The sequence below is a fragment of the Lampris incognitus genome, chromosome 11 (assembly GCF_029633865.1).
Source record: "Lampris incognitus isolate fLamInc1 chromosome 11, fLamInc1.hap2, whole genome shotgun sequence".
NCBI classification, from domain to species: Eukaryota; Metazoa; Chordata; class Actinopteri; order Lampriformes; family Lampridae; genus Lampris; species Lampris incognitus.
This window is the reverse complement of record NC_079221.1, coordinates 56,589,982-56,615,300: the sequence shown is the minus strand read 5'-3', so window position 1 is coordinate 56,615,300 and position 25,319 is coordinate 56,589,982. Positions and strand designations below refer to the sequence as shown.

General features: G+C 44.1%; 1 protein-coding gene across 1 annotated transcript in view; it reads left to right on the top strand.

The window, feature by feature from the left end:
* Nucleotides 1-25,319, top strand: part of LOC130120432 (kalirin-like) — a 168,045-nt gene that overhangs the window by 96,818 nt on the left and 45,908 nt on the right. The window contains exons 13-16 of the mRNA XM_056288967.1: nt 253-351; nt 1,458-1,589; nt 4,007-4,129; nt 14,382-14,573. Of these exons, the coding sequence (XP_056144942.1) occupies nt 253-351; nt 1,458-1,589; nt 4,007-4,129; nt 14,382-14,573 (546 nt within the window). The remainder of the gene's footprint in view (nt 1-252; nt 352-1,457; nt 1,590-4,006; nt 4,130-14,381; nt 14,574-25,319) is intronic.

Genomic DNA, 25,319 nt, shown 5'->3' with positions numbered 1-25,319 from the left:
GTGGACAGAGAGAGAGAGGGATGTTGCCACCATTGTGGTTTGTGTCTGTGTGTAATTTTGTAATTAGCAGGAGAAGTTAAGTGCTACTTTTGAAAGTGTGTCTGGTGTGGTCAGGACTCTGGCCAGTGAGCAGAGGACATGTCTTTCTGACTGACTGCTGTCCGTCCGTCTGTCTGTCTGTCTTTCTGTGTGTCTGTCCTTCTGTGTGTCTGTCCTGTCTAATCCCTCTGTTCTCTTCCTGTCTGTGTCCAGGTGAGTCAAGATGGCAAAGCCCTATTGGACGTACTCCAGAGACCTCTGAGTCCCGGCAACTCTGATTCGCTGACGGCAACCGCCAACTATTCCAAGGCGGTCAGTCCCATTTACAGTCATACTGAAGTGAAGGACTGGTTTTCTTTTACAGCTTCCTCGCAGCACGATGTGGTTCCTGGCATTGAACATGTCATGAAATCAAAGAAAATTCATTCTCAGTTTATAATTATATATTATAAATTATTATATTATATATATGATTATATTATATGATTATATTATCTATTATATATATGATTATATTAAATACTATATATAATATAATATATAATAATATATATTATTATATTCTATGATTATATTGTGGCTGTTGCAGCTAGAAAAGTGTTATATAAAATGCAACTTGATTGGTTGGTATTATATGTATATTATATATAAATTATAATATATATATATTATTATGTTATATGTTATATATAATATTATATAATTATATATATAGGGCAGTTAGCACGGTCACCTCACAGCAAGAATTTCCTGGGTTCGAGACCCGGGGTATTCCAACCTCGGGGGTCGTCCTGGGTCGTCCCGCGTGTGGAGTTTGCATGTTCTCCCGTGTCTGTGTGGGTTTCCTCCGGGGGCTCCGGTTTCCTCCCACAGTCCAAAGACATGTAGGTCAGGTGACTCAAAGACATGTAGGTCAGGTGACTCAAAGACATGTAGGTCAGGTGACTCGGCCGTACTAAATTGTCCCTAGGTATGAATGTGTGTGGGTGTGTCAGCTCTGTTTGATGGCCTGGCGGTCTGTCCAGGGTGTGTCCCCGCCTGCTGCCCAGTGACTGCTGGGATAGGCTCCAGCATACCAGCGGCCCTGAGAGCAGGATAAGTGGTTCGTTAGATGGATGGATGGATTATTATGTAATTTCTAAAGCGTCAGATAAACTTCCAGGGACAGCTGTAGGTAGCAGGTCTGATGTGGCAGGTAACATCAGGATCAGCTGTTGTCTCCATGGTAACCAGATGTTGTCTCCATAACTGCGTCAGGAAGTTGGTCAAAACGTTTTGGACTCTCAGTCTAACCCATAAACAGTCGAGTCACTCATTGGTTGGAAGACTAGGTTTTGCACTGCGGGGCTACTAATCCAGACAGGTTCTGGATGAGGACCTCTGGAGGACTTGTTGAGTGTTTACATGTCCTCCTTCAGGTCCACTGTATCCTGGACGTGGTCCATGAGGTTCTGCACCACCAGCGGCGTCTGGAGAACATCTGGCAGCACCGAAAGGTCCGATTGCACCAGAGGCTACAACTGTGTGTGTTTCAACAGGATGTCCAACAGGTATACACACACACACACACACACACACACACACACACACACACAGCTTTATTAACGTCAAGCTATATTTTCTGCACATTTCTGAAGTTGGCAACAAGAGATGCTGAATGAAAGTGCAAACTAGTGAGAAGAGAAAAACCCCAAACATGAGAATCTGTTGTGTCGATGAAGAGATCAGGAGATGAAGAACGGAAGAACGACGGACTCAGTCTTTTACTGGGAAGATGAAGAACGACGGACTCAGTCTTTTACTGGGAAGATGAAGAACTATGGACTCAGTCTTTTACTGGGAAGATGAAGAACGACAGACTCAGTCTTTTACTGGGAAGATGAAGAACGACGGACTCAGTCTTTTACTGGGAAGATGAAGAACGACTGACTCAGTCTTTTACTGGGAAGATGAAGAACGACAGACTCAGTCTTTTACTGGGAAGATGAAGAACGACGGACTCAGTCTTTTACTGGGAAGATGAAGAACGACTGACTCAGTCTTTTACTGGGAAGATGAAGAACGACGGACTCAGTCTTTTACTGGGAAGATGAAGAACTACGGACTCAGTCTTTTACTGGGAAGATGAAGAACGACAGACTCAGTCTTTTACTGGGAAGATGAAGAACTACAGACTCAGTCTTTTACTGGGAAGATGAAGAACGACAGACTCAGTCTTTTACTGGGAAGATGAAGAACGACTGACTCAGTCTTTTACTGGGAAGATGAAGAACGACAGACTCAGTCTTTTACTGGGAAGATGAAGAACTACGGACTCGGTCTTTTACTGGGAAGATGAAGAAAGACGGACTCGGTCTTTTACTGGGAAGATGAAGAAAGACGGACTTAGTCTTTTACTGGGAAGATGAAGAACAACGGACTCAGTCTTTTACTGGGAAGATGAAGAAAGACGGACTCAGTCTTTTACTGGGAAGATGAAGAAAGACGGACTCAGTCTTTTACTGGGAAGATGAAGAAAGACGGACTTAGTCTGTTACTGGGATGGTGAGCAGGGAACATTACTGACCAGACACTCACATCAACAGCCCTTCATGTTTTCATTACATAAGAAGAAGCTAGTGTTGGAACTTCACTGAAGTTCTTCAGAATTCTACAGAGTTCATAAAGTTGGTTTAACATTGGATGGAAGCATCCAGAACCGCCACATGGGCTGGGACTGGCTGCACCGGGCCTCACGCCTGCCCTGCACATTTTCTTACATATGGGCGGCACGGTGGCCCAGTGGTTAGCACTGTTGCCTCACAGCAAGAATGTCCTGGGTTCGAGCCCCGGGGTAGTCCAACCTTGGGGGTCATCTCAGGTGGTCCCCTGTGTGGAGTTTGCATGTTCTCCTCGTGTCTGTGGGGGGTTTTCTCTGGGTGCTCCAGTTTCTATCCATCCATCCATCCATCCATTGTCTGAACCGCTTATCCTGCTCTCAGGGTCGCAGGGATGCTGGAGCCTATCCCAGCAGTCATTGGGCAGCAGGCGGGGAGACACCCTGGACAGGCTGCCAGTCCACCACAGAGCCCCCCCCCCCACACACACACACACACACATTCACACCTAGGGACAATTTAGTACGGCTGATTCACCTGACCTACATGTCTTTGGACTGTGGGAGGAAACCGGAGTCCAAAGACATGTAAGTCAGGTGAATCAAAGACATGTAGGTCAGGTGAATCAAAGACATGTAGGTCAGGTGACTCAAAGACATGTAGGTCAGGTGAATCAAAGACATGTAGGTCAGGTGACTCAAAGACATGCAAGTCAGGTGAATCAAAGACATGTAGGTCAGGTGACTCAAAGACATGTAGGTCAGGTGAATCAAAGACATGTCGTTCAGGTGACTCAAAGACATGTAGGTCAGGTGAATCAAAGACATGTAGGTCAGGTGACTCAAAGACATGTAGGTCAGGTGAATCAAAGACATGTAGGTCAGGTGACTCAAAGACATGTAGGTCAGGTGACTCAAAGACATGTAGGTCAGGTGAATCGGCCGTACTAAATTGCCCCTAGCTTTAATTAACCCTCTGTCAGGATAGATGCTACCATCCTCAATGCTCTTTCATCAGTGGATGGAAAACAAAAAACAGACAGAGACCCAAACAGAGAGAAAGGGGATGTAAGAGAAGGAAAGACTAGGTTTGCATCATGCCACAAACCAGACTGGACCTGTATGAGGGGAAACACCAGTCACCTCTGACCTCTGGCTGGCAGGACAGGGATGATCTACTGTGGCTGCACTAAAACACATAAAAGTCCTACACGGAGAGACCATTTGAAGGACAGATAGAGAGATGGTCAGATGGGTGGATGGATGGAGAACTATGGACAGGAGCACATAGTATCAGACAGTATTTAGTCCTGTATTTAGTGCTGTACTGTGGTCCTTTATGGGGGTTAACCTGTGTGTGCTGCTCTGCAGGTGATGGACTGGATAGAGAACCACGGTGAGGCGTTCCTCAGTAAACACACTGGAGTAGGAAAGTCTCTCCACCGAGCCAGAGCCCTGCAGAAGAGACACGACGACTTCGAAGATGTCGCTCAGGTCCGTCTGTCTGTCTGATTGTGTGTGTGTGTGTGTGTGTCTGTCTGTCTGTCTGTCTGTCTGATTGTGTGTGTCAGTCAGTCAGTCAGTCAGTCTGTCTGTGTGTCAGTCAGTCAGTCTGTCTGTGTGTCTGTCTGTCTATGGGAAGCACATGTTTACATTGTAAAACAGGTGTAAATAAAACAGGTCTACTTACAGAACCAGAATCAGCTCGATTGGCCCAGTGGGCCTCTGCTCGCGAGGAATGTGACTCTGGTTCACAGCAGCTTCTAGCTCGTGCACACTCACACACGCACAAAAACAAAACAAAAAAGGAAACAAACAAACAAAACAAAAAGGAAAAAACAGAAGAAATAAATGGAACAACAGCAGGACACTGGAGGCACAACAGCTGCTGTGTCGCTGCTGTAGAGAGTCTTGTTATGGTGACTAGTCAACAACCTACATTATACCATGATGCTGATATACTATATTACCATACACTATACTATATACCATACCACCACTACACAACCCATCATGCCCATAGACAATGCTATATACCCCCCCCATATTACACTATGTCGCTACTGTACAGAGTCTTGTTATGGTGACTAGTCAACAACCTACATTATACCATGATGCTGACATACTATATTACCATACACTATACTGTATACCATACCACCACTACACAACCCATCATGCCCATATACAATGCTATATACCCCCCCATATTACACTATATTATCTTCTGTACCAAAAGTACACACTATATATTCACCTACCATCCACCTCACAACTACATACTATATTACATACCTATGTTACAACCACAACAACAATAGCGATAATTTATAACCACTATACAGCGGTAGTATGTGTAATTACAATTGTACGCTTGTATTGCACAAACATTGTGTTGCACATCAGGTTTGAAGAGGTAGTGCACATTGTAAATATGTAGTGAGGCATCTTGACCAGAGGGGGCTATTTACAAAAAGTCATATTTACATAATAAGTTTCTGTACTTGCACCATGTGTTCATGGCAGAGATGGCCTGTGGGGAAAAAACCGTTCCTGTATCTGGTGGTTTGGTGCACATTGTAGTGCTTGCCAGAGGGTCGGAGTTCAAACAGACTGTGTCCTGGGTATTGGGGGTCTGTGCTGATTCTGCCTGCCTGTTTCCAGGCTCTAGAGGTGTACAAGTCCTGCAGGGTGGGTAGGGAAGCGTCATTTTGTTCTGCTGTCCTTACTGTTCACTGCAGTCTGTTCCTATCCTGTTTTGGTGCTGCTGTGAACCAGACCGTGATGGATGTGCACAGGACAGATTCAATGACTGCGGTGCAGAACTGGCTCAACAGCTCCTGTGGCAGATCAAATTTCCTCAACTACTGCAGAAAGAGCATCCTCTGCTGGGCCTTTTTGAGGATAGCGTTGATGTTGGTCTCCCACTTCAGGTCTTTGGAAAAAGTAGTTCTCAGAAACTTGAAGGTTTCCAGAGTTCACACAGGGCTGTTGGATATTATGAGGGGGAGCAGTGCTGAGGCACGTGTCTGAAAGTCCACTGTCATCTCCACAGTCTTGAGCATGTTCATCTCCACGTTGTTCGGACTATACCAGAGCACCAGCCACTCAACCTCCAATAAGGAGACCAATAAGGAGAGCTCTGCTTGAAAAAGAGATTTTTAAACAATGTGTCACATGATAACGTTGTGGTCAAATATGTAAATAAGAATAGATTTGACTTAGAAATACAAACAGAATAGTCCGCGGTGGTGTAGCGGTCTAAGCATCGGCTTTGTGTCGATGCAGTTGCCCACTGGGGACTGGGGTTCGCGCCCCGGTCTCGTCAGATCCGACTATGGCCGGACTCGATGAAGCAGCAATCATTGGCGATGCTGTCTTCGGGGGGGGGCGGAGTCAGCTTGTGTTCGTCACATGAATGCGTCTCTGTGTGTGTCGGAATAAACAGTGGTTCGGCCTAGAGTCGCCTTGTCACGAAAGTGGAGAGGCGCCTCCTTCGAGACTGCCGGCCGGAGAGATGCAGTTGGCGAACGCATGCAGCACGAGGGTGGGTGTTTGAATTAAAATAGGGATCGATCGGCCACTAAATTGGGAGAAAAAAGGGAAAAATCAGAAATAAATTTATAGAAATACAAACAGAAGCATTGTGAATTTGCTGCAAAAAAATTGATCTGATCAATAGATCGATATAGGTAATATTAATATTCACCATCAATCAATCAATATTAATTGATATCAATTAATGGACCGGGACCAGATCAGTTGAGGCAGGGGTCTACCACACCAAACAAAACCCAGGATGCAGGCTGTGCAGACACCCCTGAGACTGTCCAGCACTTCGTAGCAGGGTGTAAAATGCTAGCTGGGAAAGCGTACAATGAAAGACATAACCAAGCAGCTGGGATAGTGTACAGGAACATCTGTACTAAATACAGACTGGAAGTCCCCAAGTCCAAATGGGGGACACTGCCAAAGCTGGTTGAGAATGGCAGAGCTAAGATCCTGTGGGACGTCAAGTTCCAGACTGACAAGCTGGCTAACCAACCAGACATTGTGGTCGTCGACAAGGCTCAGAAGACAGCAGTCGTGGTCGATGTAGCGTCCCGAGTGACGACAGCATCAGAAAGAAAAAGCATGAGAAGCTGGAGAAATACCAAGGGCTGAGGGAAGAACTAGATCGGATGTGGAAGGTGAAATCCACCATAGTCCCAGTGGTAATAGGATCACTAGGTAGGGGCTGTGTCAGACATTTCTGAGAGATAAGTTTTGTCTTTAATGTGCTTATCAAAAGAAAGGCTGGGAACAAACTCTGTCTCTGCATGTCCTCTCTTACCATATCTATAAAGCTCCTCTTTGGCCTTCCTCTTCTCCTCTTCCTTGGCAGCTCCACACATGTCCAAACCATCTCAATCTGGTCTCTCTTGCTTTGTCTCCAAACCGTCCAACCTGAGCTGTCCCTCTAATATACTCCTTCCTAATCCTGTCCTTCTTCATCACTCCCAATGAAAATCTTATCTTCAACTCTGCCACCTACAGCTCCGCCTCCTGTCTCTTCATCTGTGCCACTGTCTCCAAACCATCTTCTCTTCAGCCGTCCATCAGTAATGATGATGACTGTGATGCAGTTTAAGCTCGGCAAGCACGCCTGTGGGCCATCAGGCCCGCATTAGAGCGACAACATCATCCACGTTTGCCACAGACGAATGTTGATCGAGCTCTGCTCACATCACACCTTGCACAGTTGTTAAGACAGTCAGTGTTGTGTCCCTGCCGAACAGTCTCTCTGGACCTCAGAACCCATTCCTAAGCGGTACAACTTAGTGCAACGGGCTCAGTAGTTAAAGAGGTTGCCCCGCAGTGACAGTTTACTTGTCAGGTGTTGCCGTCCATTGATCAACAGTGGGGTTCTTCTGCATGCCATCTGATGTTTGTGCCATTAGTCCGATAGGGCTCATGATCCTATTGGGTTCTTCTGCCACAAACACCATGGAGCACCCTGCTGCCAGCGCCTTCTTGGATTTGAATTCAGAGTTACCTTCTCCTAGCCTTGCTTAAAGAGGCAGATCTACAAGGCGGTAGGAACAGATGCAGATAGGACCATCTACTGTCAAAATGGTAGCAGTAAAGGTTGACCTGACTTGGCACTATTTAACCCATAGCTGGCGGGCTCATTCGTGGGCATCAGGGAATAACCACACACCGGTGGGCCTGTGTACCGCACGTCTAGGGGCCAGACCTCCTCCGAGTCCCTTGTAGTTCAGCCAGGGTCCAAGGTGTACCCAGTTACCGTGTGTCGCCACGAGGAGGCGCTACATAGGGCTTGCTGTTGGAGAGGCTATGTACCGGCAGGGAGAGTCTCACGTGTTCGGCTCTCCTGGTCGCATTTCTGCTAGCCAGCGGTGAAGGTTGAGAGTGAGACGTGACAGAAACACACTAGACGCTTCACGACAACCCTACTTCTTACACAAGAATGTCACACACTCCAAATCATACAACATAGCTGGTCTGACTACCATCTTGTAAACCTTCCCTTTAACTCTTGCTGGTAGCATTCTGTCACACATCAGTCCTGACTTTTCTCCACCCACTCCACCCTGCCTGCACTCTCTTCTTCACCGCTCACCTGCACTCCCCGTTACTCTCGACAGTCGACCCCATGTGTATCCAAGTTGATCCAAGTTCCAGCGATGTATATATTTAAGGATAACTTTGATATGGTTCACTTTTTGGATTACGAGGGACCCCAGGCACGCAGTCCTCCCTCAGGTTCAACATTATTCCCACCCAGGTGTGAGTTTAGCTTCACCGGTGGAGAAACACTAGTGTCTTCGTGAATCCATGGTTCAGAGTACCCTTCAGCTAGTTTTGCCCAAAAATAGGTTTTTAACTCCTGGTTGTGGATGTGTGGTGGAATATATGTTAAATAATAGTATATGTTGAAGTTGGTGTAATCCTCTTCAGGTCCTTATGAAAATGTCCAGGTTTATTCCACCTTAGAGGTACTTCTTTGTAGTTTCAGCAGCTCATGACTTCTCTGTCCAGTGTCGTCTCTCTCTCTCTCTCTCTCTCTCTCTCTCTCTCTCTCTCTCTCTGTATCTTTCTATCTATCTATCTATGTCTGTCTGTCTGTCTGTCTTGACATTGTTCCATACCTGTACCTATCTATCTGTCCATCTGTCTGTATGTCCGTCTGTCTGACATTGTTCCATACCTGTATTTGTCTGTCTATCTGTCTGTCTGACATTGTTCCATACCTGTACCTATCTATCTGTCCATCTGTCTGTATGTCCGTCTGTCTGACATTGTTCCATACCTGTATTTGTCTATCTGTCCATCTGTCTGTCTGTCTGTCTGTCTGACATTGTTCCATACCTGTATTTGTCTGTCTATCTGTCTGTCTGACATTGTTCCATACCTGTACCTATCTATCTGTCCATCTGTCTGTATGTCCGTCTGTCTGACATTGTTCCATACCTGTATTTGTCTATCTATCTGTCTGTCTGACATTGTTCCATACCTGTACCTATCTATCTGTCCATCTGTCTGTCTGTCTGTCTGTCTGACATTGTTCCATACCTGTACCTATCTATCTGTCCATCTGTCTGTATGTCTGTCTGTCTGACATTGTTCCATACCTGTATTTGTCTATCTATCTGTCTGTCTGACATTGTTCCATACCTGTACCTATCTATCTGTCCATCTGTCTGTATGTCCGTCTGTCTGACATTGTTCCATACCTGTATTTGTCTATCTGTCCATCTGTCTGTCTGTCTGTCTGTCTGACATTGTTCCATACCTGTATTTGTCTGTCTATCTGTCTGTCTGACATTGTTCCATACCTGTACCTATCTATCTGTCCATCTGTCTGTATGTCCGTCTGTCTGACATTGTTCCATACCTGTATTTGTCTATCTATCTGTCTGTCTGACATTGTTCCATACCTGTACCTATCTATCTGTCCATCTGTCTGTATGTCCGTCTGTCTGACATTGTTCCATACCTGTATTTGTCTATCTGTCCATCTGTCTGTCTGTCTGTCTGTCTGACATTGTTCCATACCTGTATTTGTCTGTCTATCTGTCTGTCTGACATTGTTCCATACCTGTACCTATCTATCTGTCCATCTGTCTGTATGTCCGTCTGTCTGACATTGTTCCATACCTGTATTTGTCTATCTATCTGTCTGTCTGACATTGTTCCATACCTGTACCTATCTATCTGTCCATCTGTCTGTCTGTCTGTCTGTCTGACATTGTTCCATACCTGTACCTATCTATCTGTCCATCTGTCTGTATGTCTGTCTGTCTGACATTGTTCCATACCTGTATTTGTCTATCTATCTGTCTGTCTGACATTGTTCCATACCTGTACCTATCTATCTGTCCATCTGTCTGTATGTCCGTCTGTCTGACATTGTTCCATACCTGTATTTGTCTATCTATCTGTCTGTCTGACATTGTTCCATACCTGTATTTGTCTATCTGTCTGTCTGTCTGACATTGTTCCATACCTGTATTTGTCTATCTATCTGTCTGTCTGACATTGTTCCATACCTGTACCTATCTATCTGTCCATCTGTCTGTATGTCCGTCTGTCTGACATTGTTCCATACCTGTATTTGTCTATCTGTCCATCTGTCTGTCTGTCTGTCTGTCTGACATTGTTCCATACCTGTATTTGTCTGTCTATCTGTCTGTCTGACATTGTTCCATACCTGTACCTATCTATCTGTCCATCTGTCTGTATGTCCGTCTGTCTGACATTGTTCCATACCTGTATTTGTCTATCTGTCCATCTGTCTGTCTGTCTGTCTGTCTGACATTGTTCCATACCTGTATTTGTCTATCTATCTGTCTGTCTTGACATTGTTCCATACCTGTACCTATCTATCTGTCCATCTGTCTGTCTGTCTGTCTGTCTGACATTGTTCCATACCTGTACCTATCTATCTGTCCATCTGTCTGTATGTCTGTCTGTCTGACATTGTTCCATACCTGTATTTGTCTATCTATCTGTCTGTCTGACATTGTTCCATACCTGTACCTATCTATCTGTCCATCTGTCTGTATGTCCGTCTGTCTGACATTGTTCCATACCTGTATTTGTCTATCTGTCCATCTGTCTGTCTGTCTGTCTGTCTGACATTGTTCCATACCTGTATTTGTCTGTCTATCTGTCTGTCTGACATTGTTCCATACCTGTACCTATCTATCTGTCCATCTGTCTGTATGTCCGTCTGTCTGACATTGTTCCATACCTGTATTTGTCTGTCTATCTGTCTGTCTGACATTGTTCCATACCTGTACCTATCTATCTGTCCATCTGTCTGTCTGTCTGTCTGTCTGACATTGTTCCATACCTGTACCTATCTATCTGTCCATCTGTCTGTATGTCTGTCTGTCTGACATTGTTCCATACCTGTATTTGTCTATCTATCTGTCTGTCTGACATTGTTCCATACCTGTACCTATCTATCTGTCCATCTGTCTGTATGTCCGTCTGTCTGACATTGTTCCATACCTGTATTTGTCTATCTGTCTGTCTGTCTGACATTGTTCCATACCTGTATTTGTCTATCTATCTGTCTGTCTGACATTGTTCCATACCTGTATTTGTCTATCTGTCTGTCTGTCTGACATTGTTCCATACCTGTATTTGTCTATCTATCTGTCTGTCTGACATTGTTCCATACCTGTACCTATCTATCTGTCCATCTGTCTGTATGTCCGTCTGTCTGACATTGTTCCATACCTGTATTTGTCTATCTATCTGTCTGTCTGACATTGTTCCATACCTGTACCTATCTATCTGTCCATCTGTCTGTATGTCCGTCTGTCTGACATTGTTCCATACCTGTATTTGTCTATCTGTCCATCTGTCTGTCTGTCTGTCTGTCTGACATTGTTCCATACCTGTATTTGTCTGTCTATCTGTCTGTCTGACATTGTTCCATACCTGTACCTATCTATCTGTCCATCTGTCTGTATGTCCGTCTGTCTGACATTGTTCCATACCTGTATTTGTCTATCTGTCCATCTGTCTGTCTGTCTGTCTGTCTGACATTGTTCCATACCTGTATTTGTCTATCTATCTGTCTGTCTTGACATTGTTCCATACCTGTACCTATCTATCTGTCCATCTGTCTGTATGTCTGTCTGTCTGACATTGTTCCATACCTGTATTTGTCTATCTATCTGTCTGTCTGACATTGTTCCATACCTGTACCTATCTATCTGTCCATCTGTCTGTATGTCTGTCTGTCTGACATTGTTCCATACCTGTATTTGTCTATCTATCTGTCTGTCTGACATTGTTCCATACCTGTACCTATCTATCTGTCCATCTGTCTGTATGTCCGTCTGTCTGACATTGTTCCATACCTGTATTTGTCTATCTGTCCATCTGTCTGTCTGTCTGTCTGTCTGACATTGTTCCATACCTGTATTTGTCTGTCTATCTGTCTGTCTGACATTGTTCCATACCTGTACCTATCTATCTGTCCATCTGTCTGTATGTCCGTCTGTCTGACATTGTTCCATACCTGTATTTGTCTATCTATCTGTCTGTCTGACATTGTTCCATACCTGTACCTATCTATCTGTCCATCTGTCTGTCTGTCTGTCTGTCTGACATTGTTCCATACCTGTACCTATCTATCTGTCCATCTGTCTGTATGTCTGTCTGTCTGACATTGTTCCATACCTGTATTTGTCTATCTATCTGTCTGTCTGACATTGTTCCATACCTGTACCTATCTATCTGTCCATCTGTCTGTATGTCCGTCTGTCTGACATTGTTCCATACCTGTATTTGTCTATCTGTCTGTCTGTCTGACATTGTTCCATACCTGTATTTGTCTATCTATCTGTCTGTCTGACATTGTTCCATACCTGTATTTGTCTATCTGTCTGTCTGTCTGACATTGTTCCATACCTGTATTTGTCTATCTATCTGTCTGTCTGACATTGTTCCATACCTGTACCTATCTATCTGTCCATCTGTCTGTATGTCCGTCTGTCTGACATTGTTCCATACCTGTATTTGTCTGTCTATCTGTCTGTCTGACATTGTTCCATACCTGTACCTATCTATCTGTCCATCTGTCTGTATGTCCGTCTGTCTGACATTGTTCCATACCTGTATTTGTCTATCTATCTGTCTGTCTGACATTGTTCCATACCTGTATTTGTCTATCTGTCTGTCTGTCTGACATTGTTCCATACCTGTATTTGTCTATCTATCTGTCTGTCTGACATTGTTCCATACCTGTACCTATCTATCTGTCCATCTGTCTGTATGTCCGTCTGTCTGACATTGTTCCATACCTGTATTTGTCTGTCTATCTGTCTGTCTGACATTGTTCCATACCTGTACCTATCTATCTGTCCATCTGTCTGTATGTCCGTCTGTCTGACATTGTTCCATACCTGTATTTGTCTATCTATCTGTCTGTCTGACATTGTTCCATACCTGTACCTATCTATCTGTCCATCTGTCTGTATGTCCGTCTGTCTGACATTGTTCCATACCTGTATTTGTCTATCTGTCCATCTGTCTGTCTGTCTGTCTGTCTGACATTGTTCCATACCTGTATTTGTCTGTCTATCTGTCTGTCTGACATTGTTCCATACCTGTACCTATCTATCTGTCCATCTGTCTGTATGTCCGTCTGTCTGACATTGTTCCATACCTGTATTTGTCTATCTATCTGTCTGTCTGACATTGTTCCATACCTGTACCTATCTATCTGTCCATCTGTCTGTCTGTCTGTCTGTCTGACATTGTTCCATACCTGTACCTATCTATCTGTCCATCTGTCTGTATGTCTGTCTGTCTGACATTGTTCCATACCTGTATTTGTCTATCTATCTGTCTGTCTGACATTGTTCCATACCTGTACCTATCTATCTGTCCATCTGTCTGTATGTCCGTCTGTCTGACATTGTTCCATACCTGTATTTGTCTATCTATCTGTCTGTCTGACATTGTTCCATACCTGTATTTGTCTATCTGTCTGTCTGTCTGACATTGTTCCATACCTGTATTTGTCTATCTATCTGTCTGTCTGACATTGTTCCATACCTGTACCTATCTATCTGTCCATCTGTCTGTATGTCCGTCTGTCTGACATTGTTCCATACCTGTATTTGTCTATCTATCTGTCTGTCTTGACATTGTTCCATACCTGTACCTATCTATCTGTCCGTCTGTCTGTATGTCCGTCTGTCTGACATTGTTCCATACCTGTATTTGTCTATCTATCTGTCTGTCTGACATTGTTCCATACCTGTACCTATCTATCTGTCCATCTGTCTGTATGTCCGTCTGTCTGACATTGTTCCATACCTGTCATCATTCTGTATACCTCACGTGAGTGGTTCAGTTGTAGAACATTGTAGAACATACATAGGACAACAATCTGTTGATGTGGTTAAAATGCCAGCACACACCAGGGTTTCCCCCTTCTCACCCTCCCTGTGTGTGTGTGTGTGTGTGTTTTGTTGTGTCATCTCTCGAGATTTGAGCGCTCGCTCTCGCTCTCTCTCTCTCTCTCTCTCTCTCTCTCTCTCTCTCTCTCTCTCTCTCTCTCTCTCTCTCTCTCTCTGTCTCTCTCTCTCTCTCTCTCTCTTAAGGTGTTGTACCATTTTGCTTCATGGTCTTGAGTATTTTTTTTTTAACTAGCAAACTAATAGAATATGTTCTCTCTCTCTGCTTGTCCCTGTGTCTTCCTTTGTCTCTCGTCCAGAACACCTACACTAATGCGGACAAGCTGCTCGAGGCAGCGGAGCAGCTGGCTCAGACGGGCGAGTGTGACCCGGAGGAGATCTACAAGGCCGCACGCCACCTAGAGGTCAGGATACAGGACTTCGTCCGCCGGGTGGAGCAGAGGAAACTACTACTGGACATGTCAGTGTCCTTCCACACACACACAAAAGAGGTACAGACACACACACACACACACACACACACACACACACACACACACACACACACACAGTTTAATAAGTCAGAGGTGAGTTGTGCAGCAGAATGGGTTAACCACAGCAGACTCCTCCAGTGGAAACCAAACAAGAGAGGAAGCAGAACATCACAGCAGGAGGATCTCACCTCATTCCTCTGCTGCGCTGCATGAGTCACGATGGACGCTACATGTGTGTGTTCACAACTGTTTGTGCGTGTGTGTGTGTGTGTGTGTGTTGGACAGGCCAACCGCTGTTTACACAAATAGAAAAAGGGTGAAGCCGAGCCGGCCGCGAGCGCCTGGCAGACAGGAACATCAGCAGATGGACAGAAGGAGCCCAACTGACGCTTTTGTGGGGAAGGAGGAGATCTGTTGTTAATGTCTGGTCCTCTCTGAAATTTCCCAACCTGCCCGCTAGTTCTGTGAGAGCTACAGGATGGAGAAACACCACAGACAAGGGTCTCACTGCTTTTAGACTGCTGACGTGTCTGACATTTCAGTGAAAATCACAATTTAGGTTCATAATCGGTTTTATTGATCAGGTCAGTTTGCTCATGAAACTTGATGTGGTCAGTTGCTCACATAGATATCACATTCGTTCGTTCGTTCGTTCGTTCGTTTGTTCATTTCTTTGTTCGTTTGTTTGTTCGTTCATTCATTCATTCATCATCAGCCGCTTCTCCGGGGTCGGGTCGCGGTGGCAGCAAGCTAAGTAGGGCACTCCAGACGTCCCTCTCCCCAGCAATGCCCTGCAGCTCCTCCTGAGGGATCCCAAGGTGTTCTCAGGCCAGACTACACGTAGTCCCTCCAGTGAGTTCTGGGTCTACCCCGGGGTCTCCTCCCGGTTGGCCGTGCCTGGGAAACCTCCAGAGGAAGGCAGCCAGGAGGCATCCTAATCAGATGCCCGAACCACCTCAACTAGCTCCTTTCGATCGTTTCGATCGTTTTCTATCTCCTGACGTTGTGTTCTGCAAGTGGAGGAACATCGTGGATTACATCACAGTGGGTCTGTCGCTCCACAGACCTTCTCTTCATGAAGACTGATGTTGTCAGATGTTTTCTATCTCCTGACGTTGTGTTCTGCAAGTGAAGGAACATCGTGGATTACATCACAGTGGGTCTGTCGCTCCACAGACCTTCTCTTCATGAAGACTGATGTTGTCAGATGTTTTCTATCTCCTGACGTTGTGTTCTGCAAGTGAAGGAACATCGTGGATTACATCACAGTGGGTCTGTCGCTCCACAGACCTTCTCTTCATTAAGACTTGATGTTGCCAGATGTTTTCTATCTCCTGACGTTGTGTTCTGCAAGTGAAGGAACATCGTGGATTACATCACAGTGGGTCTGTCGCTCCACAGACCTTCTCTTCATGAAGACTGATGTTGCCAGATGTTTTCTATCTCCTGACGTTGTGTTCTGCAAGTGAAGGAACATCGTGGATTACATCACAGTGGGTCTGTCGCTCCACAGACCTTCTCTTCATTAAGACTTGATGTTGCCAGATGTTTTCTATCTCCTGACGTTGTGTTCTGCAAGTGAAGGAACATCGTGGATTACATCACAGTGGGTCTGTCGCTCCACAGACCTTCTCTTCATTAAGACTTGATGTTGCCAGATGTTTTCTATCTCCTGACGTTGTGTTCTGCAAGTGGAGGAACATCGTGGATTACATCACAGTGGGTCTGTCGCTCCACAGACCTTCTCTTCATGAAGACTGATGTTGCCAGACGTTTTCTATCTCCTGACGTTGTGTTCTGCAAGTGAAGGAACATCGTGGATTACATCACAGTGGGTCTGTTGCTCCACAGACCTTCTCTTCATGAAGACTGATGTTGCCAGATGTTTTCTATCTCCTGACGTTGTGTTCTGCAAGTGAAGGAACATCGTGGATTACATCACAGTGGATCTGTCGCTCCACAGACCTTCTCTTCATGAAGACTGATGTTGCCAGACGTTTTCTATCTCCTGACGTTGTGTTCTGCAAGTGGAGGAACATCGTGGATTACATCACAGTGGGTCTGTCGCTCCACAGACCTTCTCTTCATGAAGACTGATGTTGCCAGATGTTTTCTATCTCCTGACGTTGTGTTCTGCAAGTGAAGGAACATCGTGGATTACATCACAGTGGGTCTGTCGCTCCACAGACCTTCTCTTCATGAAGACTGATGTTGTCAGATGTTTTCTATTTCCTGACGTTGTGTTCTGCAAGTGAAGGAACATCGTGGATTACATCACAGTGGGTCTGTCGCTCCACAGACCTTCTCTTCATGAAGACTGATGTTGCCAGATGTTTTCTATCCCCTGACGTTGTGTTCTGCAAGTGAAGGAACATCGTGGATTACATCACAGTGGGTCTGTCGCTCCACAGACCTTCTCTTCATTAAGACTGATGTTGCCAGATGTTTTCTATTTCCTGACGTTGTGTTCTGCAAGTGAAGGAACATCGTGGATTACATCACAGTGGGTCTGTCGCTCCACAGACCTTCTCTTCATGAAGACTGATGTTGCCAGACGTTTTCTGTTTCCTGACGTTGTGTTCTTGATGAAGACGAACTGCAGCTGCACATGAGGTGTTCTTCATCCGTCTTTGTGTGCTTTATGTTGTAATCTGACTCGTGAGCCGGCCCACCTCAGAAAGACCACATAGTAGTTTGGGTCGTTCTGTAGCTCAGAACTGGTTAAAGGATGAGTTGAGCCCATAAGACCTGAAACGGTTCATAATGACTCCGATTTGTGAGTCATCAAGAGCAGGACCACATCACAGGAAACCACGGAGCTTTGTGTGGGACTGTTTTTGTAAATCACCGACTTATAACGACAATATTTTTTCTCTCTGCTTCTAGTTTCACAAAAGACAGAGAGAAATATTTCATCTGACAGACGACTGTAACACACACACACACACACACGCACACACTGTCATCCTGACGTGTGGTTTTAACTTTTCTGTGGGCTGACATTCAATATGCTTTAAAAGCAGAATGATTGAAGGATGTAATTAGAGACAGAGAGAGAGAGACAGAGACAGACAGAGACAGACAGAGAGACAGAGATAGAGAGAGAGCAAGAGAGAAAGAGCGAGAGAGATGGAAGGGGATGAATGAAGAGGGGGAAGGGAGAAGAGAGAGAGACATTTAGACATATAGACAGAGAGACAGATAGGAGAGAAAAGACAGGCAGGCAGATATTAAAGCCTCCTACAGACTGTGTGATGTAGGCCGTCTCAGACGACAGATGACTAAACGTGGCGACGTCTTTGGTCGTGGCTCCAAAACGGTGGTCCTACGCCGCACCGTGAGACAGGTTCAAAGACGGCGGTTATTATGGTCTTGCGAGCGAAGGTAACCTGGGTCAAAAGTCTGACATTGTCTGAAATATAGGATGTCCATCTCACAATGTGACTGCTGCTGTGACGACCTACGTCTACTAACCGACCAATAGAAATGCAGCACGAAATGATGCGCCGATCAACGCCACGCACAATCTTTGCTGGCGCTGAACACAAACAAACACACACACACACTGTTAGCGTCTGTGACCCAAATGCTATGGCTTCAACACAACGAGCAACAAAAGGAGCTGCGGCGACTATCAGAAGGACTGGATTCCTGCTTGGCGTCATGTTGCTCTGCCAGCGGCCTGGGCTGATGGCGCACGCTGATGCAGCACGCACACCGATGACGTTTTATCCACTTGTGTCGTAGCCTGTGATTCAGTAGTGTTATCCTCATACAGTCTACACACATCACACTTGATGTGATTCAGTAGTGTTATCATGGTACAGTCTACACACATCACACTTGATGTGATTCTGTAGTGTTATCCTCATACAGTCTACACACATCACACATGATGTGATTCTGTAGTGTTATCATGGTACAGTCTACACACATCACACTTGATGTGATTCAGTAGTGTTATCATGGTACAGTCTACACACATCACACTTGATGTGATTCAGTAGTGTTATCCTCATACAGTCTACACACATCACACTTGATGTGATTCAGAAGTGTTATCCTCATACAGTCTACACACATCACACTTGATCTGATTCAGTAGTGTTATCATTGTACAGTCTACACACAGCACACTTGATGTGATTCTGTAGTGTTATCCTCATACAGGCTACACACATCACACTTGATGTGATTCAGTAGTGTTATTGTCCTACAGTCTACACACATCACACTTGATGTGATTCTGTAGTGTTATCATGGTACAGTCTACACCAGGGGTCGGGAACCTTTTTGACTGGGAGAGCCATAAAAGCCAAATATTTCTAAATATATTTCATTGAGAGCCATATAGTATTTTTAACGTATAATAAATTAAATATGTCTTACTTTTAATGCGACTTCTGGTGCTGCATGGTTTTGCTGATGGCCTTGTAGTCTGGTTCATACGTGGTGAGGTTGAGCTTCATGCAGGCGTTGAGGCTTCCATCAGTTAAACGTGAGCGTAGGTTGGTCTTAATGTTCCTCATATGCGAGAAAGACTGTTCACATGCATATGTAGAGCCAAACATGGTCAATACGGCGATACTCACACGCTGCATTGTGTGGTATGTCACAGAAAGCTCGTTCCAAGTTTTAAGAATCAGCTGGTCTTCAGGTTGAAGATTTTTAATTTCTGTCCACTTGTGTTCCCTCGCCAGCTCTGCTCGCTGTCGCGCAAGACTTTCCAACTCTCCATTAAGTGACTTGAACTTACTCATCCACATGTCTGATGCCTTCAGGTCAGCAACTTCCAGCTCAAAGTCTCCGATAGAGACCCCGGGGATGCATGTCAGGTCGATTTTGTCCACTGCACACTCATGTGGATGAGTGATGAACTTGAAAAGACCAGTGCGCGCACGAAATTCTCCAAAACGTGCTTTGAATGATTGCGGGAGATTGAACGTAAAGCCAGCTAGCTGCTGGAGATCCAGATGTTGAGTGGAGTCACTTGCTAAGCATGCATCTCTAAATTGTTGCAGTCTTTCAAAGTGCAGAAGACGACCTGTTTCAATGTCCCTGAGAAAGACTTCCAGCTTGCTTTCAAATGCAAACACTGCTTGTTGAAGGGATGAGATTGTATTTCCAATACCTTGCATTTTCACATTGAGCTGGTTCAGATGGCCAGTTATGTCCACGAGATAGTGAAACTGCAGGAGCCAGTCAGTGTTGTCTAGCTCAGGATGCTTGACGCCTTTCATTTCAAGAAAAGTCCGGATTTCACTCAGGCAAGCTGCAAAACGGCTGAGCACCTTCCCCCTTGACAACCAACGCACGTTGCTGTGTAAAAGCAGACCGGGATAATGATTCCCAACTTCTTCTAACAGAGCTTTAAACTGGCGATCATTTAAAGCTCGGGCAACAATAAAGTTGACCACTCGAATGACCAGCGACATCACCTCACCAAGCTCCTGGCCACATGTCTGAGCGCAAAGCGCCTCCTGGTGCAGGATGCAATGAAAACTTAGGATGGCTCTCTTTTCATGTTCACGGAGAAGCGCTACAAATCCTTTGTTCTTCCCCAACATACAGGGTGCACCATCAGTACAGACAGAAATAAGTTTATCCATCGGTAGTTTTTTTTCTTTAGCAAACTCCATGAAAGACATGAATAAATCCTCTCCTCTTGTTGTCCCTTTCATTGGCAAAACAGCCAAGCTTTCCTCACGCAGTGTGTCACCTGCAGCATACCTGGCAATGATACTGCACTGAGATAGATGGCTAACGTCTGTTGACTCATCTAACGCGAGAGAAAAGTATGTCCCGGCGTTTATGTCCTTCATTTGTGTTTCCTCGACTTGATTTGCCATCATGATGCTACGATCGTGCACAGTTCTTGCTGACAGGGGCATGTCTTTTATTCGTTTGATTATCTTGTCTTTATTTGGGAAGTCATCAAACAGTTCATTGGCCACATCAAGCATGAATGTTTTGGCATACTCGCCATCTGTGAATGACTTTCCATTCCTTACTATTGCCAAAGCCCCCGCAAAGCTAGCGGAATTCCCGTCACCTTGCTTGGTCCACACACGTAGTTGCTGCTGCTGACTCGTCTGCACTCTCCGCTGTAGCTCCTCGCATGCCCTTTTCCTGCTGTCCCCCGCTGGAGATTTCCATGCAAATGAAGCATGGTGCGTATCGAAGTGCCGCTTTATATTTGACCGTTTCATCGATGCAATTTTATCATTGCATATTAGACATACCGCAGATCCTGCTCTCTCCACAAATGCAAATTCCTCTGTCCACGCAGCCTGGAATGCACGGTAATCATCGTCTTTTTTTCTTTTCGCCATCTTTTCCGTTACAAGGGTTGAAGCGGATAAACTAGTTGGCTATCTGATAAAATTGATTTCTTCACCTTTACAATGACCCGGACATGCTCGCGAGCCATTGGTTCCCGACCCGACCCACGGGTGACCCGTGAAATTTATCTTCAAAACTAATTTCTGTTTACTTTAAAATGACACAGTATTATTTAGAAATATCACAAGTATTTTAAAATCAGTTCCAAACTGATTTTTTTGAAAAAAAAATAATTTTCAACTCAAAATTGTCTGGGAGCCATATGCCGTCACCGGAAGAGCCATATATGGCTCGCGAGCCATAGGTTCCCGACCGCTGGTCTACACACATCACACTTGATGTGATTCAGTAGTGTTATTGTCCTACAGTCTACACACATCACACTTGATGTGATTCTGTAGTGTTATCCTCATACAGTCTACACACAGCACACTTGATGTGATTCAGTAGTGTTATCATCCTACAGTCTACACGCATCACACTTGATGTGATTCAGTAGTGTTATCATGGTACAGTCTACACACAGCACACTTGATGTGATTCAGTAGTGTTATCATCCTACAGTCTACACACATCCCACTTGATGTGATTCTGTAGTGTTATCATCCTACAGTCTACACACATCACACTTGATGTGATTCAGTAGTGTTATCGTCCTACAGTCTACACACATCACACTTGATGTGATTCAGTAGTGTTATCCTCATACAGTCTACACACATCACACTTGATGTGATTCTGTAGTGTTATCCTCATACAGTCTACACACAGCACACTTGATGTGATTCAGTAGTGTTATCCTCATACAGTCTACACACATCACACTTGATGTGATTCAGTGGTGTTATTGTCATACAGTCTACACACAGCACACTTCATGTGATTCAGTAGTGTTATCCTCATACAGTCTACACACACCACACTTGATGTGATTCAGTACTGTTATCGTCCTACAGTCTACACACAGCACACTTGATGTGATTCAGTAGTGTTATCCTCATACAGTCTACACACACCACACTTGATGTGATTCAGTACTGTTATCGTCCTACAGTCTACACACAGCACACTTGATGTGATTCAGTAGTGTTATCGTCCTACAGTCTACACACAGCACACTTGATGTGATTCAGTAGTGTTATCCTCATACAGTCTACACACACCACACTTGATGTGATTCAGTACTGTTATCGTCCTACAGTCTACACACAGCACACTTGATGTGATTCAGTAGTGTTATCGTCGTACAGTCTACACACATCACACTTGATGTGATTCAGTAGTGTTATCATCCTACAGTCTACACACATCACACTTGATGTGATTCAGTAGTGTTATCATCCTACAGTCTACACACATCACACTTGATGTGATTCAGTAGTGTTATCATCCTACAGTCTACACACATCACACTTGATGTGATTCAGTAGTGTTATCATGGTACAGTCTACACACATCACACTTGATGTGATTCAGTAGTGTTAACATTGTACAGTCTACACACATCACACTTGATGTGATTCAGTAGTGTTATCATGGTACAGTCTACACACAGCACACTTGATGTGATTCAGTAGTGTTATCATGGTACAGTCTACACACAGCACACTTGATGTGATTCAGTAGTGTTATCATGGTACAGTCTACACATATCACACTTGATGTGATTCAGTAGTGTTATCATGGTACAGTCTACACACAGCACACTTGATGTGATTCAGTAGTGTTATCATGGTACAGTCTACACACAGCACACTTGATGTGATTCAGTAGTGTTATCATGGTACAGTCTACACACATCACACTTGATGTGATTCAGTAGTGTTAAAATTGTACAGTCTACACACATCACACTTGATGTGATTCAGTAGTGTTATCATGGTACAGTCTACACACAGCACACGATGTGATTCAGTAGTGTTGTCATGGTACAGTCTACACACATCACACTTGATGTGATTCAGTAGTGTTATCATGGTACAGTCTACACACATCACACTTGATGTGATTCAGTAGTGTTATCATCATACAGTGTACACACATCACACTTGATGTGATTCAGTAGTGTTATCATCCTACAGTCTACACACATCACACTTGATGTGATTCAGTAGAGTTATCATGGTACAGTCTACACACATCACACTTGATGTGATTCAGTAGTGTTATCATGGTACAGTCTACACACATCACACTTGATGTGATTGCGTAGTGTTATCGTCGTACAGTCTACACACAGCACACTTGATGTGACTCTGTAGTGTTATCGTCCTTCAGTCTACACACATAAAACTTGATATGATTCAGTAGTGTTATCGTCGTACAGTCTACACACATCACACTTGATGTGATTCAGTGGTGTTATCATCCTACAGTTTACACACAGCACACTTGATGTGATTCAGTAGTGTTATCATGGTACAGTCTACACACATCACACTTGATGTGATTCAGTAGTGTTATCATCCTACAGTCTACACACATCACACTTTATGTGATTCAGTAGTGTTATCATCCTACAGTCTACACACATCACACTTGATGTGATTCAGTGGTGTTATCATCCTACAGTCTACACACATCACACTTGATGTGATTCAGTAGTGTTATCATGGTACAGTCTACACACAGCACACTTGATGTGATTCAGTAGTGTTATCATGGTACAGTCTACACACAGCACACTTGATGTGATTCAGTAGTGTTATCCTCATACAGGCTACACACAGCACACTTGATGTGATTCAGTAGTGTTATCGTCATACAGTCTACACACATCACACTTGATGTGATTCAGTAGTGTTAACATTGTACAGTCTACACACATCACACTTGATGTGATTCAGTAGTGTTAACATTGTACAGTCTACACACATCACACTTGATGTGATTCAGTAGTGTTATCATGGTACAGTCTACACACAGCACACTTGATGTGATTCAGTAGTGTTATCATGGTACAGTCTACACACAGCACACTTGATGTGATTCAGTAGTGTTATCATGGTACAGTCTACACATATCACACTTGATGTGATTCAGTAGTGTTATCATGGTACAGTCTACACACAGCACACTTGATGTGATTCAGTAGTGTTATCATGGTACAGTCTACACACAGCACACTTGATGTGATTCAGTGGTGTTATCATGGTACAGTCTACACACATCACACTTGATGTGATTCAGTAGTGTTAAAATTGTACAGTCTACACACATCACACTTGATGTGATTCAGTAGTGTTATCATGGTACAGTCTACACACAGCACACGATGTGATTCAGTAGTGTTGTCATGGTACAGTCTACACACATCACACTTGATATGATTCAGTAGTGTTATCATGGTACAGTCTACACACATCACACTTGATGTGATTCAGTAGTGTTATCATCATACAGTGTACACACATCACACTTGATGTGATTCAGTAGTGTTATCATCCTACAGTCTACACACATCACACTTGATGTGATTCAGTAGAGTTATCATGGTACAGTCTACACACATCACACTTGATGTGATTCAGTAGTGTTATCATGGTACAGTCTACACACATCACACTTGATATGATTCAGTAGTGTTATCATGGTACAGTCTACACACAGCACACTTTATGTGATTCAGTAGTGTTATCATGGTACAGTCTACACACATCACACTTGATGTGATTCAGTAGTGTTATCATGGTACAGTCTACACACATCACATTTGATGTGATTCAGTAGTGTTATCATTGTATAGTCTACACACATCATACTTGATGTGATTCAGTAGTGTTATCGTCATACAGTCTACACACATCACACTTGATGTGATTCAGTAGTGTTATCATGGTACAGTCTACACACAGCACACTTGATGTGATTCAGTAGTGTTATCATGGTACAGTCTACACACAGCACCCTTGATGTGATTCAGTAGTGTTATCATGGTACAGTCTACACACAGCACACTTGATGTGATTCAGTAGTGTTATCATGGTACAGTCTACACACATCACACTTGATGTGATTCAGTAGTGTTATCATGGTACAGTCTACACACAGCACACTTGATGTGATTCAGTAGTGTTATCATGGTACAGTCTACACACATCACACTTGATGTGATTCAGTAATGTTATCATGGTACAGTCTACACACAGCACACTTGATGTGATTCAGTAGTGTTATCATGGTACAGTCTACACACAGCACACTTGATGTGATTCAGTAGTGTTATCGTCCTACAGTCTACACACATCACACTTGATGTGATTCAGTAGTGTTATCATCCTACAGTCTACACACAGCACACTTGATGTGATTCAGTAGTGTTATCATGGTACAGTCTACACACAGCACACTTGATGTGATTCAGTAGTGTTATCATGGTACAGTCTACACACAGCACACTTGATGTGATTCAGTAGTGTTATC